Source organism: Gallus gallus, chromosome 2, assembly GCF_016699485.2.
Source record: "Gallus gallus isolate bGalGal1 chromosome 2, bGalGal1.mat.broiler.GRCg7b, whole genome shotgun sequence".
Classification (NCBI taxonomy): Eukaryota; Metazoa; Chordata; class Aves; order Galliformes; family Phasianidae; genus Gallus; species Gallus gallus.
Window position 1 is genome coordinate 84530572 of NC_052533.1, and position 19819 is coordinate 84550390.

Below are 19819 nucleotides of genomic sequence, written 5' to 3' on the forward strand. Positions count from 1 at the left end.
GGATTCTTAGAATCATTAAAGTTAGAAAATGCCTCTAAGGTCATCTAGTCCCACCATCCACCTAGCACTGATATTGCTTACTAAACTCTGTCCCTAAATATGACATCTACCTGTTCCTTGAATATCTCCAGGGACAGTGACTTCACCACCTCCCTGTGCAGCCTTTTCCAGTGCCTGACTGCTCTTTCAGATAAGTTCTTCGTAACATCCAAACCAAGCCTCCTCTGGTGCATCTTCAGGCCATTCCCTCTCATCACTGAGAATTTAGAGAAGAGGTCAACCCCACTTTGCTACAGCCCCCCCTCAGGTAGTTGTAGAGAACTATAATGTCTCCCCCTGAGACTCCTCCAACTAAACAATTCCAGTTCCCCGTAAGACTTGCGCTCCAGACCCCCCACAGCTTTGCTGCCCTTATCTGGACATGCTCCAGGGCCTCAGTGTCTTTCTTTTGATGAGGGGCCCAAAACAGAACACAGCACTCAAGGTGCAGCCCCACCAGTGCTGAGTACAGAGTGAAGATCACCTCCCTGTTTCTGTTGGTTGCACTATTTCTGATACAAGCCAGGATGCCATTGGTCTTCTCGACCACCTGGGCAGACCACTGGCTCATTTTCAGCCAAGTGTTAACCAATACCCCCAGGTCCTTTTCCACCACACAGCTTTTCAGCCGCTCTACCCCAAGCCTGTAGCATTGTCTGAGTTTGTTGTGACCAAAATGCAGAATCATACACTTGGTCTTGTTGAACTTCATCCCACTGGCCTCACCCAACAATCTAGCCTGTCCAGATCTCTCTGTGGTGCTCACTAAAATTTAAAATTGCATCTAGCATCTTTAGGTGTGTGAGCACTCATTAACTCACTGCAAAGCCACAACTCAGTGACAGAGAATGGGAGCTAGATGAGTAACATCTAAAACTTAAAATTCAAGGCAGTCAAAACTAGCAGGCAGGAAGGTTTCCTTAGTTATTTGTGTACTGGTAAATCAACCACAATTATTTGCTTGTGTGCATTCTTATATACATTGACATACATAAAAATCCTAATTCAGAGAGTGCCAGCCAAAGGGCATGTTCCTGCTTCTACTTGTTGATCTAATTTAATAATCACATTCATTAAATGCCAAGAGCGTAATTCTTTTGAACAATTAGGGAGGCAGTTTTCCTGCTCATCCTCAATTCAGTAGCAATTAGTCTACGAAAATCAACTAGAAATGTCTAGATAGTGAATCAGTGATAATTTGTGTACTTTTAAATTGCTTTCAATGATTAAAAGGGATTAAATCTGGCATAGAGAAAGTAATCAAAGGGTTTCTGTTGAGTCCAAGAGCAGATGAATTGGACCAAGAGGTCCCTACACGGCAGTTCTGTCACTTTCATGCCAGTGAACTTACGCTATTCTCATTTACTGCAGCACATTTTTGGAAGCCTGTGAATGATCTTCCTAAGCTTTTAGCACAACAGTACAACCTCTCCATGGCTAAAGGTGTTGTGCCAGCAAAAGATTATAATAAAACAGGTTACAAAATGCAAAAATTTGAAGTCTTGACAGCCGTGGTAACAAGGATGAGAAAATGCTTTGACCTTGCAAACACTGTAGCAGTGTGTATTTTCCAATAATTTGGCACTAACAACTTTTTTGTGCTGTTAAAATAAGACCACACAGTAGAACTTACATAAAATACAAGTCGCATGTAAATTAAAGGTTAATTATGAAGTTTCAATCAGATAATCCATTTTGACTTAAAGATGCCTGCTTTTTACATTAAGAAATGACCAGAAGTTATGCTTTCCCATGAAATATTTGCATTTCAATGAAACGGCGCTCAAAATTTCAACAAATGACTTTAACAGTACTTCTCAGAAGGAGCATGATGCCACACTTTACAGAGGTTCTGGTACCTCCAGATAACAGTTTTAAAAATAATGGAAGCATTCCACTATTAGTGGTTTATCTAATACCTCTAGGAAGATGGCCACACGTTCTCAGTGTATAAACCTGAAACTGAAAACTGCATCCAAAAGATGTGACATCTAGCTACAGATAAAGGAAGCACAGGAATCGCAGTCAAGTAATATTCCTATGCTGTTGTCCAGTCTGGGTCCGCAGAATAAGATTTTTCATATAGCAAGAACAAATTTAGGTGTATATTTAATAAATAAATATATAATAAATGAATATGAGCAAATGTCTGATCTCCAGTCACAAAGAGCACTTCCAAAAGGCAGATTTTGTATATGACACCTAAAAATTCTCAGGAACATCCAGGTCATACAGAGGACCATTTATACTCAATGGAAAGCAAGGTACTTTTTAGGATGTCCACTTAACCCAACAACACTAACATAAACCCAGAAATAACAGTGAATGGATAAATGAGGGCATTATTTCATAGACAGATGTGCAACATTCAAAAAAGGACCACAGCTGCAGTCATTTTGTCTGACACATCGCAAAACAATATACACTATCCTTACTGTCTTACACAAACCAAGCCAGACCACTGGACCCAAAATGCTAATGTCTTACTCAGTTACTGGTGCTTTCTAAACTACACTGGCAGTGAAAACAATATTAAATTCATTTCCTTAAAAGAAAAAGCAGCCTCATATGTAAATATCACATATGAAAAATCTTATTTTGAAAAACGTGTCACCCAGGGATATGATTTGAATGCGATTAGAATGGAGTATTCAAGTTGACACTAGAAAAAGGTTTCCAAACCATTATCAATTAAAGATGACTAGAAATAACTTACTGTCCACATACTGGTATAAGGATTATGTTTTTTATGCATATGCACTCTTTGCAGAGTTTGAGAAAAGCTAATCTAAGGTTTATCTTACCTTTTAACTTCTGTTTCTCAAGACAAACAGAAAATCTAGTGCTTAGAGTGGCTCTAGTTCTCTATTTTGATATGCTCTTTCTAAACAAACCCTTCGTGCAAAATATAGGAAAAACATAGATGTGCAACAGGATATAAACATAACTGGACATGAACAATAGCTTCCTTTAATGCTGATGAGGACTTCATCTCAGCAGCACTCATTCACAGGATAATCATTCACAGGACTCATTCCATAGGATAAGTTAACTGGGTTACTGTTACTTAACTATAGTTCGTCTTGCCCAAGAAGACAGACCATGCTAAATCTGTCATTTACCAGAACAGAGTGCCATTTCTCCTCATATAAACTGGTGTACAGTCAAAGTACAGTTGAAAAGAGTATCATAGCAAGATAGCAAAGGAACAAACAGAGAAGGAATTCTCACCCATATCTGAAGATTTAGGCTAATGATGAAAAACTCCACAAAGGAAGGATCTCCAGAAAGAGATCCTTCCCCAGTGGCAGTCAGCCCTTAAACAGGGTCTAGAAGTCTAGGTGAATTGCCTTCACCTGTGCTCCCATGGCTAACACAGTCCTTGCCTCAGGTGATCAATCAGTGGTTCAGGCCATGACTCAACAGTTCCCATACAACTGGTCATGTATTACTGTATATATTGAGACCTATCAAGACAATTCTAATTTAGACCAAAGTGAGTGCTAAGGACACTTACATTCATACTAACCACTTCCTAGAAGTGGATGTTAAGAAAAATCCATACAATTTATATTGCTGAACTCACAAACTGTTGACATCAGCAGCAATCCACAAATGAAAAAAAAAGGCCATTTCAGAATACTACCTGGAAGCATAATTGCAAAATGTCTGCCATAAAGGATAGAGTAGGAGATACAATCCACTCAGCCTAAGTACTTTCCCAGCTGTAACTCTAAAACTTTTTATCATAAAATTCACCAAAAATAAAGCTATTACAATCATTTGACACAGCTATTAAACCATAGCAGATGTTATTTGATAATATAAATGCCTAGATGTGGAAAAAGTAGATTATAATAATGCTAGAGAATCTGTCTGATTTTTTTAATTGAACATGAACAGACTGAAATGTGCCAGCCAAGTGTTTAATCAAATTTGAGTATTTCCTGTGCCTGTAGATTTTTATTATACGTGAAAGTCGGGAAAGATTATAAAATCCTTTTTTTTTTTTTCCTCCTCAAGAGCCTTAATATTTTCCTTTTTCTTCTGAATTAAATCTATTTGAGAATCCTGGAGATGTTTCTTTCACAGGTTCCCATGAGTACAACTGCCAGATGCACTCTTGCATACATTTGACTAGTAGGAAGATGAAAAGAATTAAAAACAAACCCCATGTTTGTACTTGTAATCTTCAAATACTAACCTGAATGAGCTCGTCCAAACGTTTAAACTACTCTGGCTTCACATGGACCACTTTTCTCAGTAGGAAGACAGTGACCACTAAACTTGTTAAAAAAGTCACTCTCTGTAACTTAGCTATAAATAAAATACAAAAGAAGATTGATACCACATAAGAAGCCACATAATCTGAGTCATAAAATTTAAGACTGTTCTGCGAGACTTCTGTTATTAAACAGACAGTCCTTTATGGGCATTTCATCTTGCTGTCTTGTAATGTGACTTTATTTACACTGCAAAAATATATCCTCTAAAGTGACAAGACTTGTTTCTGATTCTACTGACAAGACTAAGTGTGATCTTCAAGAATACCTTTCAAAAAAGAGTTTTGAAGCATGATATGGAGTGAAAGTCACAGAACTTGAAAAAATATCACTGAAAATGAGAATCTCGTGAAAGTTCAGGTATATGGTTGCCACATGGATATACTATTGTATGTTTCAATGACTTTCAGTGGAAGCTTTGTGATTAGGTCATGGATCTTGAGAGGTCCATACACAACAGACTGAAAACCACTGATTTTTAATAGCTTCTTTCAGAAAAAAGCAAATAAAAGCAAGCAAGAATGGTTAAAATAAAATCATGACACAATAGTGCATTAGAATTATACAGAAGAAGAAAAGCTTTCTCATTTTCCATCAGGCATTTATAAACGTAACCTTACCATCAGTTTCAACTGGGAATGGGAATATTTTACCATTGTATAATTATTATTTGAATTGAGGGCAAAATGTAAGAGGAAACAACCTAGCCCCAGCCCATGTTGGAAGAACTCAATTTGGACTGCATTTAGCCAGTAGTTCCAATTGCCAGCCACTCTACCAATTAAAAACTTGCCATTCTTTCCTGAATCCTTCAGGTATTTTGCTTTGAAATTATTAATTGGGAAAACAAACAAACAAAAATCGCAAAAAAGTACGTTACTTACAGAGTTCAGTAAGACAAAGCTTATCTTTCCAGGTCAAATGAAACGTTCCACATATATCCATAGTGATATTTTCACAATCTTAGTATCATTTTGACACAACTGTTCACTTCTGCCTTTCTTGGTTTGTCCTCTCTGAGCTAGATGCTGCCTTATCCACTCAGCTCTACATGTGTCCTTTCCCCAAGACCTTGGCATCCATTAGGCCAGTGGCTGATGCTGAGCTGGTCACCCCTTTGCTACACTAGCAGGGATAGGGAGTGGGAAAAAACCCCACTAATGGCTAGAAAAAGCAGCAAGTGCTTTCCTGGGGAAGGATGGAGGATGTGTGGAGGATTTATCCTTTCTGCAGAGATGCAGCTGTGTCCACGAGGGGCCAGGAGTGCAGCCAGCAGGTACTCCTGCCCTAGCTCAATGCTTTTAGCACATCTGCACTCTGCAAACCAAAATTCAACTGATCCCAAAGGAAGCAATAAATTTCTGCAGCCAACTTGGAGCAATTTCAGCATCTCTGTGAAAGCATTTAAAACACACACACACACACACACGAGGATTTATCATGTAAGAAGTAGGTTAAAATACTATTAAATATATAAATTGACCCCCTGACACTAGTTATGGCTCTTCAGTAAGTCTGCCTTAACTTCTGCTTTTGTCTCTAAGACTTCTGCAGTCAAATGAAGAGAATTATACTAATTATACACTATACCATGGAGTATTTACAGCAATTCCTGTTCTTGAGAACTGCCTGAGGTAAAAAAAAAAAAAAAAGAGAGCAAAAGCTTTAATTCCCGTACTTTGAAGTAAATCAATGCCTTAACATTATCTGAACAGGACTTGTATGTTGTAAATACTGCCTGGGTCAAACAGCCAGTCTCACCCTTTTTACATGCTAATAGCAAGCAACAAATGTTAAGGGGAAAAAAGCGTAATTCTTATGCTGAACAAGTTACCATTGTTTTTTCTCATATATCAAATAGGTAAATCAATCACAAATGTAAAATCTGCAAAGCACAAAAGAACCCACTATGAAATAAATTTATTACCAGAAAATGCTATAAAATCCCAATAGCTAGTGCTACAAATTTATAAAGCTTCTCAAAGACGACTTAGGGCAGCAGCTTGATTCTAAATTTGAGTCTAAGAAATCCCTAGGGTGAAACTGTATCATGACAAGTTGCTCACCACAATGACTGCAAATAGGCCTCCTAGCTCAGGCAGGATTTGCACTGTATTTGATCAAAGGCAAAAAATCAAGCCCCAGTATAGAACAGAATTCCTTTCTTCCTTGCTATCATCTCAAAACACTTTATATTTTAAGACCAATGCATTTTATAATGAGCTCTGAATTTTTCTTTTATTTAAAAATGTATGCATTCTAGCATTCTAGCAATTTATAAGGCTTATTTTGTAAGTCAATACAATTTGGTGCCAGTTGTATACTGGGATGGAAATTAACATCAGATTGATGGTTTATCAATACACATTGATGCTTGATATGATTTACATGAACCTCCGAAGGCTGGGCACATGACTGCATTAGGCATATGACTGCTACTGGAGTTCAGTGAGACTTTAGTAACAACAGAAAAAGAAAACATACTTAGCTTAGTGCAGCCTTCTTTTAAGTAAGAGAATTCAAAGTACAGTCTAAACATCTTTGCATTTGTGGTGTTTGTTTTTTTAATTTTTTGCTGAATTGTTAAAAAGCATGCAAGATCTACCATCCTCCCACCCAAAAAACCCACTTCCCATCCATACACCCCGTATTCATTTCCATTTGCAATTTGTAGATTGCAGCCTCAGATAAAGACACTCCAGTGTGATGAAACAATATCTTCCTGAAAGGCAATGTAAATTGCCTGGCATGGATGTCTCTGGCACTGTGCCTACAATGCACTGAAGACCTGAACTGGTTTGGTTAAAAGGAGCATGGGCATTTGTAACTGAATGCTGCAATAATTGCAAATGTTTAGATGTTAGCCATAGAATATCCTGAGTTCAAAAGTAGCTACAAAGATCATCGAGTCCAAGATGATGCTTGTCTTGTCTTCTTGTTTCTAGTAGTTACAGCTCTGAACACTATACCTGATCCACTTCAGAATGGCATTTCTCAGCTGTGCACCAGGAAATGCTAAGAATGAAAACACAGCTTAAATCTTATTGCTCCCTGGGACTTACTGAAGAGTCTACTTGAAAGAGCATCTCCTTTTGTGGCTCTGGACTCTGTTCCAAAAACATGGCAGTGGACACAAAAGCAGAGTGGAAGGTGATTCATTTTCTTTCAACATCTCTGCTGAAATAACCTAGTGGTTACAGCCAACTTTGTACTTGGGGAGGTGCCTGTCTGAACCTCTGTGGGAAGCAGAAGTGAATCAAGAACAAAAATTATCTCAAAGGATTGCATTTGACTCACCAAGGTATAATCTTCAATTTGTTCTACGTTGAGTTTTTGGGCAATAAAACAACTTCATTATTGAAAATAAAAATTATTATGTAGTATATTAGAGTACAAAAATGACAATAGTGAGACTTACAAAAAAATAGAGCATAACTTTCTTAGTATCAAATACTGAAGAACCTTGCTGACTGTGACAAAAAAAAAATACTGAAAACATCAACTGTCCCCTTGGATCTTCCCAAGAAATAACAAGACAGACTGTTAGAAGCTTTCTAGCAGGTACACTTCAGCAGAGAAGGGAAAAAGGGTCACTTAAGCCTCACTCAGTTACTCAGAAAGCAAATATTCCCCTTTACTTTTTCACAGCTCTCATTTTGAGAAACAGCTGTGAAAGTTTTCAGAATTAAATTCTATCAGTGAAGTGAAAGTCCTTTATCTGTCTTTCCAACAGGGACAGCATCTGTGAGACTCCTACGCAGTTCTACCCCATGCCCTCAGAGTCTCATCTCTATGGGACAGTGGCACTTAAGAGAAGGAAGAGTTGACATCTTGGTTTCTCATTGCCTGTTCAGGCTGGCAGGCCCCAGGCAGTCTGTCAGGTGCATCTAATTTGAAATTAGATGAAGAACCCTAGCACTTCTCAAATACATCATCTGAAAATTATCACTTATGTTTGAAGGAATGACTGTTCAGGAATTTTGTGAATTTGTAAATCCTTAAATGGTCCTGTTTGGAGATCTCCAAAAATCTCAAAACCATGTAAGGACTATAAAAAATGCTTTGAACAAGAACTACTAGCTACCATTTCAGCCACTGGTCACATTAAAAAAATCCTGAGGACAGAGGCCTGAGGGGGTGGGAGACAGATGACAAGGTGAGCATCAGCAGTCCAGCCCTTAGGTTATTTCTCAGTTTTATGAAGAGTTTTAGTGCAGTAAATCAGCACTTTCTATACTGACAGAAGTATGCAATTAATCAGCTTTTTACCAAGGGATTCTAGAGATATTCTACATCAACTACCCGGACCCAGGGTATTATATTCAATCCCCCAAAAGGATAGCTGTTCTTGGGAACCTAGTAGTAGATCCTTTGGATCCTAATTTTCTGGCTCCATTTTCCTGTCCTTCCTTCCCTTCTTTTCATCATGGACAAGCTCAGCATGCAACTGAGGATCCAAACTATGTCACTACTTACACATCTGCACAGATATGTCCTGGTCATCTCTACCACAGTTCTCCACTGAGGTACATGGGTGCAACCTAATTAAGCACATTTCCTGCAGAACTTTATGGATCTCACCTTTTATTGGAAAATCATATACAACAGCCACTGAATCACTTCACAAATAAAAAGCAACTGCATCAAGAAAATAAAACACCTTTCCTCCTGCTCTGGTTAAGTACACTGTATCATAGATTACAGAAGTGTGGCTGCTGCTCTGGGACTGTCAAATCATCCAAGCAGAGGAGACAAGAACCACTCAAATTGGTCAGGGAGAAAGTCATGCCATGTGTATTTTCAAAGATGTTGAAAATGCATTTGGAAATGAAAAACACACAACAGCTAACACGCTGGTAAACTACAATGCAGATATCCAATTTACAGATAACACAACAGTGCCTCTTCCCTTAGTCATAAATTCCAGAATGATCAGATTCTGAATAGCAGTCCCAGATACAAAAGAAAAATAGGACAGATGATGAATATTTTATCACTGAATTCTTGCTATATATAATCATATTATTTTATTATCTCATGCTGGGGAGAAAAAAACAACATGGGAAATGAGGCTAGATTTGTGAATGATAATAATAATTTGTCAAGCTGTTTGATACAGGGACAAAAATACAATAAACATGATTTTAGAATTTGAGATAGGAAGACTGGCTACTGTTATGAAACAGGAAAATATGAAAGTGATTTAAGGGTATTAAAGAAAACTAAGTCTGAAACAGAATAATTTATATAGTAAAAACAACAAAATAAGCTACCGATAACACCAGGAAAATCTGTAACCATTAAAACAAAAGGTAACAATTTTGACAGTTCTGGGAAGGAAAATGAACAAACACCCTCATTACACATCTCCACTGAAGTTTCACCTTGACTCAGAAAAGGCCATTACCTTATTACACTGCATTTTGATTACGCATAAGGGATGCCTTCTGCTAAAGGCATCCAGACATACATATTCTAATCTCCTTTTCCAGTAATATTTGTTAGAATGCAGGTTCCCTTATAAATCACAGAATCACAGAGTGGCCCAGGTTGGAAGGGATCAGAGCTCCAACCCTGCTGCCATAGGCAGGGCCACCTACCTCCACATTTAATACTAGACCAGGCTGCCCAGGGCCCCATCCAACTTGGCCTTGAACACCTCCAGGGATGGGGCATCCACAACCTCTCTGGGCAGCCTGTGCCAGTACTTCACCACTCTCAATAGTAAAGAACTTCCCTTGACATCCAACCTAAATCTTCCCTCCCTCAACTTAAAACCATTTCCCCTTGTCCTGCTGTTATCTACCCTTTCAAAGAGTTGACTCCCCTCCTGTTTATAGGCTCCCTTTAGGTACTGGAAGGCTGCAATGAAATTACCCCACAACCTTCTCTTCTCCAGGCTGAACAAGCTCAGCTCCCTCAGCCTGTCTTTGTAGGGGGGGTGCTCACAAATTAGCTCACAAAATGAAGCATTTCCATTTGGTCACTTCCAGTATTAATGAAATACTTTAAAAAAACCTTTTTTCAAAAAAAAAAGTATTTTTGGTTGTCTGTTTTATTATCCAGAAACCACTTGAAAAACATAGCAAAGCAAAGCACCACAGTGTCTGAATAGGAAAAAAAAACATGTGGAACAGCCGGGAGACCACTGATTGAGAGTTTCAAGGCTATCATTTTTTATTTTTACAAGAAATTGTTATCCTCATTCCTTGACCTATCTTTGAAAATGTCAGCTTCTGTAGGCAGGACTTTAAGTGTACAGAGTTCACAAGGGATTACGGACAGCATCAATAATGCTCTAAACACAAACTTTTAGCAATTAGGTTTTCAAATAAAAAGCAAAGAAGTAGATGAAAACAGAAGTAAATATCAATATACAAGTCAAACTGAGTGACACTCTGGTCTCTACCAGGAACTAGTATCAATCACATGTCTGTGTCCAGGTGTCAGATTTGATTATATGTTAGGTTCCCTCAAACCAAGATTAGACACTCTGCTCCCAAGCCTGAGAAATTCAATTGGATAAATTTCCTTGTTTATAACTCTGTACTAGAAGAAGATTAAAGCAGGCCCTTCTTGCCTTTCTTCTGACCCAGTAACAAAAAAGAAAGCCCTTGAAAATTCTGGGAGCCTCAAATGCCTAAATGACTTAAGCAGACAACTCTTGAAAAAGACCACAGAGATAGAGCTTCCTCAAGATTCCCACATACCTTTCCAAAAGGTGTAAGAGAAGAATTGAGATCTATCACATTTATCAAATATTTTCATCTGCTACGCAACATGAGGAGTTGTGTGTCAATTACCTTGAGAAAGCTACTCAGAAATTAGAGTCTGCCCAGGTCAAATTAAAGCAGGCTTCCTCCTTGACTTGCAAGTGATGTTGGAACACCATAAGACCCAATATTTTGGCGCCCTTTCATTCTGATATGCAATGAATAATTTTGTTGCATTTAAAAGCCTTGTTGGTTTAAAAAAAAAACAACACAGAAGCAGGACTCAGAACAATAACGTTTCCCTGTTTGCTTGTTTGTTTTTAAATAAATTAAAGGATTAACTGGCTTTTCACCCACCCATTTCCATTTCTAAAATAATATGTAGGCAAGAGAGCCAGAATGATGGAGCCAGCTACTGCATTTACCACTCCAGAACTGAAACCCCACAGCAGCACTCAAAGCACATGACTAGGAGAGATTCACATACATCAAGCATAATGCTCATTATTACACATATACCTAAAGGACAGGCATTTACATCATGGGAGATGCTGGTCTTTGTGAATACAAACCTATAGACAAATACAAGGCGTGACTGGGTCTATTTATTATTTCCCCTTTTCATTTCCAGCCACTCCCAATACTAAATGCTGATCTCATATCTTCCCTTTGTGCAGATGTATTGCATGTTGCAGGAAGGAAGTCGTTTTACTACACTTATCTAAGCTGATCCTGGCCTGAGGGAGAGAGGCAGAGAGACCAAGTATCACCAGGAGCAGTATTTCAGTATGTTAAAGGACTAGAGAAGTTAACCTATCACCTTGTATTTCCTTATTATGTTCCACCTCCTTTAGGTGCTCTCTATCTTCAGTGGGAGAGCTTCACAAGCTTCTTCATAACCTCATTCATAAAATATGAATGTGCTACAAATATTAGTCCTTGGTAATTCATCTTACTGTATATGTTACTCTCATAAAGCTTCTCCTAAGAGTAAAGTATGCCATCTTGCCAGGGAAATCTATGGCCCTTACTTTCCATCTTCACTGTGGGTCATTATAGTGTGACCAATCACAGCCTGGCTGCTCCAGGTGCAGACCTTCAAAAACAAATCAAGGCTCTATTGAGGTACCTCGCATAAAATTTAAAAAAATGCATGGATTGACTTTTGTGTCACTGGATAAATCCGTACAGTTTTACCAGTTGTGACAAAGTAGATCAAGGAAGGAAGTTGGATATTTCAGATAACATCTTTTAGATATGAAAATAAGAAGAAAATAAAGTTGGACGTGAAATGCCTATCCAACTGCATTAAGCAACAGAGTTATTAGAGAGGAGTGCGTGCTCCAACACTGAGATATTTGTCTGAAGCGAACAGAATCAACAAAAAAACCCGATAAGTTTTGTTAAACAAAGCCTTACCTTTCTGCTATAGACTTCTTTGGGAAGTAAAAGTCTTCTCCTGCAAGGTATGCAGCTGCAGTTCCACCTCCAAAATAGGTTTTCCTCAAGAGGGGGGCAATCCGGTTGTTTACCAGTAATGCTCCTAAACCAGTAGGGAATCCAAAGATTTTATAGAATGAGATGGGGATAAAGTCAGCTTGGTGAACTCCCAAGTCTAATGGAGAACTGCTCACATATGAGGCTGCATCTAATAGAACAAACCACTTCCCTGGTATTTTGACAGGGCAGAGTTTTCCAGATTTTATGTCTTGTATCCATGAAAGGGGATATTTGGTACCGGAAAAATTGCTTTGAGCTGGATAAGAGAAAAGATGAGGCGTCGTGCAGTTTTGTTCTTCATCTGGTAACCAGTCTTTCTCCAATAACAATTTATCCTTTGGTTTTACTGGAACAGATAATACATTCATTGAGGCAGTTATGCCCCTCATACCCACCACAGATGTGTGGCTGTCGGTTAGGTAACAGAATCGACTACTCAGTTGCTCTGTGCCTTCAGGTACCCATGGGAATACTTCTGCTACCAGTTTAAGTGCAGCTGTGCATCCAGATGTAAAAATGACAGTATAATCTTCAGATGTAGTGTGAAAATGTTGTAATATTCTGCAAAATGAAAAAGAAATTAAGTTATTTTCTGAATTTTCTATTTTATTACCATATGATATATTCTGTTTTTCCTCAGCAGGAAAATTCTTCTATTCTGACACATGATTTAAATGTAAGTACTCAGCTTTCAGCAAATAGCACAATAAACTTCAAAAATTTTGCCCACAAGAGAATCTTTTGGGTGCTACAGTAAAAGAAGCTGAGTTCTTAGGGATAGAAGCCAATTCTGCCTAGCTGTGAAGAGTGCTCCAGTCCAGTCCAGTGCCTCAGTGAGATCAGAATCAAGCCTGCATATTATTATATTATACACTGATCCTGAGGAGAGAGGTCAGTTTGAGCTGAAAACTATTAGTGGCATTAGCGCATGTTTGTTTGTTAATAGTTTTATTTGGTTAGCTAGTTTACAAATTATTTGGAGCAGTCAGAGTATTTTTCATTCAAAAAAGCATACAGCTTTGCTTCTTGTTTATAATACTAATAACAGAAACAGAAGGCAGCAAAAAGCAGTAGATTCATGCACATAAGGCTGTAATCTTTGTTGTCTGCAAAGATAGCCTAAACCAGTAGTATGTCACCCAATGAGCCAGACTAAGAAAACTTAACCAAAGCTGGTATTTTTGAAGCATGTCTACAACATATATTTGCTGATGCACATCGAGCACTGAGTTGGCTCTAAACTATCTTCTGTGAATCAGCATCTTCTACAGTCTTTGGTATCCATGCACACTTGCACATCTATTACAGTCCCATAGTGTGCAAGACAGACTTGCATCAGGTCTGTGCAGAGGCTGAGGAGCAGCATTAGCTCAGTTGCTTTCCATCCATGATGTTCTGATGAACTTCTTCCAAATTAACTTTTATAAAAATTCTATCAATATTAACAAGAAGCATTTAGGACGCTTGGGCAGATGAAGTAGAACAAGCAAAACTGATTCAGAGCATAAATGTTACTACTCGGAGTTGTTGCCTAGTTTTCAAGAAAAGCAAGATGGCAGAGGATTTCTCAGTGCACCTCTTCTGCTACAGAGCATTTCTGTGAACAAGCAGCTGCCACTCTGATCTATGTAATTCCAAGGTACAGTCCAGCACTTGGGTAATCTACACACTCTGGCCATCAATGTGCATCATTAAAAGTTCGCATGTTTTATGTAACAGGAGATCTCACAAGATCAGATGTATAAATACTGCATTTAAACGTAAGTTTTTCAAAAGGTTACATGACAAATTCAAGCTAAAATTTCTTCAGCCATAGAACAGTAGAGAACAGTGCCTCAAAATTTTGTGTGTTCAGTCTGAAAGACAAATATTACAGGCAAAGAATGTAGAGCTGGATGTGTGCTGCAATCAAAGCTCTGACACTGAAAAAGAAACGATTGTAATGACTTTCATGGTTAGGACCAAAAACCACTCCACAAAATGGTTTAGGTTAGATATTAGGAGGAAGTTTTTCACAAAGAGGGTGGTGATGCGCTAGAACAGGTTGCCCAAGAAGGTTGTGGATGACCCATCCCTTTTACCTTACCCAATCCCAATTACCATTTCAAGGCCAGGCTGGATGTGGCTCTGGGCAGCCTGGTCTAGTGGTTGGCAACCCCGCACATAGCAGTGGGGGTTGAAACTAGATGATCATTGTGGTCCTTTTCAACCCAGGCCATTCTGTGATTTGCTATGTATTATCTGATGTGGCCTTTTTTTTTTTTAATACAATGTAATCATTCAATAGGCCTTGGAATGATTGCAATAATATAAACACATATTACAATAAGGGTGTGCAGTTTCAATTTTAAGAGAAATGATACCAACAATGAAGTATCAAATTTTCTATGTTTTATATCTTTGTGAGCAGTACAACTAATTACATATTCACATGTATGTGCACACAGAAAATACCTTCTGAGTTAAAAAATGAGGCGATGGGAGCAAGCTCCTAATACAGTATCCTTCCATAAGAGCAAGCTGACAAGAGCAGCAACATAAAGCACACTGAAGATAGTTACCAAGTCAGCTCCTCTCTTAACTTCTCTGCTTTCTTCGCTCTCCTCCTCAGCCAGCCTCTTTGTGCCACATAGGCTTAGGGGGAGATGAGACAGAGCTAGGCAGAATGCCAGACTTTACTTGGGAACAATAATCTGCAGATCTCCACAGGAATTGTACTGACTTGCCTTAGTGAAATGACAAGAACTGGGATGCAGGAATAGTGGGTTGGGATTTAAATAATGGGATGCTTTTGTCTAACCATGAATATCAGAACCAGTGAGTACTTTCCTTAAACGTTTTCACAGTGTTACAGAACAATATACATTTTTTTGTTGTTGTTCACAAATAATGTGTCAGCTCTATATTTAATGAGAGACAAAGCTCATGCACACCAGTAGTATTTTAACTACATTTGGTTTGTAATCTTTCAAATTTAGAAATAGTTGAAAGGTACTGAAATATAACCCACAACATAATATCATTGTTTGTTTATTCAGTTCAGTACCAGAAAATGACTTTCACTTAGGAACGAGCAGTTACATTTCTAAATGTCTTCAGTAGGAAATAGGCTCTTCTGTGAATCTCTTCAGGTATTTACGTGCATTTTAGGTCTCTAAGCGTGTCGTGATGTAATTGCTATGACTCCGGCACTGGTGAAAGAGGTAGAATTTCCAAAATCAGATGTTTGGCTAAAAGATTTCTAACAATAAAAAAAGGAAAATAAATAAATAAAGGAAAAACAACTGAGTGAAAAGAATTCTCTCTTCAAGGATGACTTCTGACGTGCAGAACAGAAGAGCTATGAGTACCTCAGAATGAGTTTTATAAAACAAATAGCACAAACTCCTGAACCGGAGCAGCACTGCTATGATAAAATCAGGATACTTCAGTACAGAAGACTGCAATACCTCTGGAAGACTTCTGCAGCCCACGGTGCTACATCCTGTCTTCTGACTTTAATATTTGGAAGCACTGGCTATTACACACAGAACTCCTAATGCTCTGTATCTTCACGTAAGACATACCCCATTACAGTGAAATGCAGTTCACCTTTATTACACTCCTGGAAGATTTATAGCCATATATAAGGTAGATTTTGGAAGCAGGACTAAAGACTTGCAGTGGAAAACTGATAGCCTGATCTACTGTAGCTCACAGCTGCAAGCAGTAGTAGTATTTTATATTATTACGAATTTCTACTTCTCAGAGAACTCTTCAGAAGAAATGACTACAAGAATAATTGTTTCATTAAGCACACTGATAGAGATGTGCCATCACACAGAAGATGGCAGAGAGGCTGAGAAGCCTGATTCTGCACCTTGTTTCTAAGCTGGCAAGGGAAAGATGAGGCAGCATACTCAATCTTTGCTATGCACTAAAGGCAAACCTTGCAAATTGCCTTGCTGTGACTTGCCTCCTTTCTCCTCCTCCAACCTCCTTAGAGGGACACAGATCAAACAAACAAACAAGTCAAAAATGCAGGAAGCATATGAGCAACGTGCTTTTGTGGCTAGCAGTATACTTGGCTGTAAGGCAAAGTATCACTAGCAGGTAAAGAGATGTGACCCCTCTATGCTGAACACTGGTGGGGCTGCATCTGGAGTGCTGGGTCCAGTTCTGGGCCCCCAGTACAAGAAAGACATGGACACTGGCAAGAGTCCAGTGTAGGGCCAACAAGATGGCCAGGGGACAGGAACATCTGTCCTGTGAAGAGAGGCTGAGAGAGCTAGGCCTATTCTGTCCAGAAAAGAGCAGGCTCAGAGGCAACCTTATCAGTGTCTACATACGAAAGGAAGGTGCACGGAGGATAGAGCCAGGCTCTTCTCAGTGTTGTCCAGTGCGAGGACAAGAGGGAACTGGCTCAAAATGGAACAGGGGAAATTCCCTCTGAACACCAGGCGGCACTCCTGTGCTATGTGGGTGCTGGAGCACTCAAACAGGCTGCCCAGAGGCTGTGGAATCGTCACCTTGGAGATCTTCAGAAGCCACCTGGACCTGCTCTGGGTGTTCCTGCTGGATCAGGGTTTGGAGCTGATGGACCCAGAGGATCCTGCCAGCCTCAGCCATACCATGAGTCTGTGAAGCCAGCCCAAGGAGAGCCCACTCCACATCCAGTACATGCCTGTATTCTGAAAATTCTCTTTGCTGGTGTTTAATACCTTTAAAAAGCTGCCGTGAGAGTTTTGTGTGTTCATTAATACCACTGAGCCAAAGTGCCAGACTCTTCTAAAGTAAAAAATAGCTGTCTTGTTTCATAAATTTAATACATACCTAATTGGTTATTGACTTTATATTTAAAGACATATATAATCAAATCAGATATTCAGAGAGAACAAACATCCAACTTAACCCAGTTAATCCAACAGCATGGATTAATTAAAGGCTTAATTAAAATGAGATACCCCAAACCACCACTAGCAGCTCTGCAGGGGGCACAGGCTACTGATTCATTCAGCCACCTCAGGATACTGAATCACAGGATCATCCATGGTCAGCTGAAAGGAACATCCTCCAAGGCTGCTTGCTGGCTGTAGTTACCTCAGGTAGAACAAATTGTGTTCTTTCTCACCACCAGCTCTTCTTCTTCAGCTCTTCTCTCAAAAGCAGAGCAGTAACATTGCTACCAGAAACGTACGGATGTTCATGCTACACCATTACAGCCTCCCAAAACACAGTTGATCTGTATGCTGGGTTTTTTTGTTTGTTTGTTTTTAACCGTGCTTCTACACTTTAAACGCTTCTAAAATTTAGCATTTTGCAAACACGTGTGTATAGCAAACAGGTACACAGGTAGTAGACCAGAGAGATTATTGCATCATAAAAAAGTAATAAAATAAAGATCTTACCCATGTCCTGGGCTCACAGAAGGACTCCAAAAGGAATGGTCTCCAACTAGAGATCCTTCCTCCTTGGGAGTCAGCCCTTAAATGGGGTCTAGGAGGGGTGGAGCCTGGCTCCACTTCGGTCACTCAGCTGAAATTGCATTCACCTGTGCCCCTGCAGCTGACTCAGGTGGTCAATCAGAGGTTCAGGCCGTGATTCAACAGTTCCCATACACACGTATAAGAAACTCAGCAACTTATCCTCTGAGGTTTCAGTTCTTCCATGCTTCAATTCCGATTGATGATAACATTTTAGTTTCTACTTGGTAAGACCAAAAGATGACCAAGGAGTTTGTGATTGTCATGACTTATATTTGTATTCACGTTTTTATTTAGGTTGCAGATGAGCATTCAAGAATACTGTGAACACAGTGATTTTCTAGCCAGTAGCTGATTCAACTAAAATAGACCTCTTTGAAAAACTTAGTATTGCCTCTGTAATAACAGATTCACATTTGAAGACAGTAGTTATCTATTCAACAGTACAAGTTTAAGTAGCACTTTACAAAGGCTCCTTTTCAACTGTGCATTTACATATTAAAACTATTTCTTATTATAATTTTTTTCCATTGTCATGCTGCCCAGGAGCACAAATCCAGTTTGGGCTTGTATGGAGAGATGTTCAGCTTGAGCTTCAGAAATTTCACTGCACTGCTTTCTGCTCTACAGACACTCTGAACAGATTTAAAGTACTATTGTTGAAGGAAAAGCCTTTGTAGGAATGGCAATTAGAAAAATTGCAAAAAAGACTTTTGAGCCAATATATCTCATTTTGACTTATAAATATTTTTCTTTCAATAATATTAGAGGATAACACTTTCCATAACTGCCTTTTTAATCCCTTTCACATAGCTGTGCATGTGAGAAGTGTTTCCAGTGGCTACATCTACATTTATGAGTAATAATATTTTAACCTTCCTCATTTATTAAATAAGGGTCAGCTCCAACTATCAAAGCAGTCAATTGAAAAAATCTCATCAACTTTCTTGAGGGATTAGAAATGGATACAAGTGCTAGGACCTGGTGCATGACACTCAGTTTTGAGGCTTAACTTAACATCTAGCAATAGTTTTTCTGTACATGTTCTTTCCATGTATATGAAGTAAAAAGGAGGAGAAAACTAGTTTAATGCAAATTCACAAGGATACTATAAGGAAGCATGCTGCTTAATGCTCATCCCAAATTTTCCTTAGCTTCTCCCACTGACAAAAGTACAAAGTGACAGGATAGCTTTACTAGTTACAGCTATATATGTAAGCGGAATGTTCTAGTTCACCAAACTAAAAAGACAAGCCCTCTGGCTAGAAATATCTTATTCTGTGAAGACAAGGTCTATTCCAATATATCACAGCACTGTATTATATTCTTATTTTCAATTCCCAATCCAAGCACAAAAGGAAACTGAAATCTACGAATAGTTGTAAGAATCAATTGTTTTAAGCAGGACTGTGTCTATCTTCCTCCAGCAAAGCATTAATTTAATGAAAAAATGCCCTTCCAAAAGTTAATTACTGCCTTCCCACCCATTCTCCTTAAATAAATGTTTTCAACAGAAATCTGTGCCGTACCATCTTTGCTACCTGTGCAACTAATCCAGCAGAAATCCATCAAATTCAAGGATTTTCCCATGGTTTAATACTTGCATAAGGAGGAGCACTATGATAAATAAATACTCCTTTAAAGTTTCATCTCCAAGTTTAAGTTGCTTTTTCTGTTTCAGTTTCTTGTCCCATCCTGACAATGCACAAACTTAAACCTTTCAGAACATACGCCAACTGTGAAATAGGCACACATTGCTCTATCCTCACTCATCACATCCACATAAACTTGTTTTCTGACCATTTTACACAGAAGGTACTCA

The 19819-nt window shown here is 38.8% G+C and overlaps 1 protein-coding gene across 2 annotated transcripts in view; it reads right to left on the reverse strand.

Annotated features, from left to right (window-relative positions):
- The window catches only part of MOCOS (molybdenum cofactor sulfurase), a 213093-nt gene that overhangs the window by 116446 nt on the left and 76828 nt on the right, over window positions 1–19819 (reverse strand). For both annotated transcript variants that reach the window (XM_419048.8, XM_040695502.2), the window contains one exon: window positions 12455–13096. In XM_419048.8, coding sequence (XP_419048.5) covers window positions 12455–13096 — 642 coding nt within the window. The remainder of the gene's footprint in view (window positions 1–12454; window positions 13097–19819) is intronic.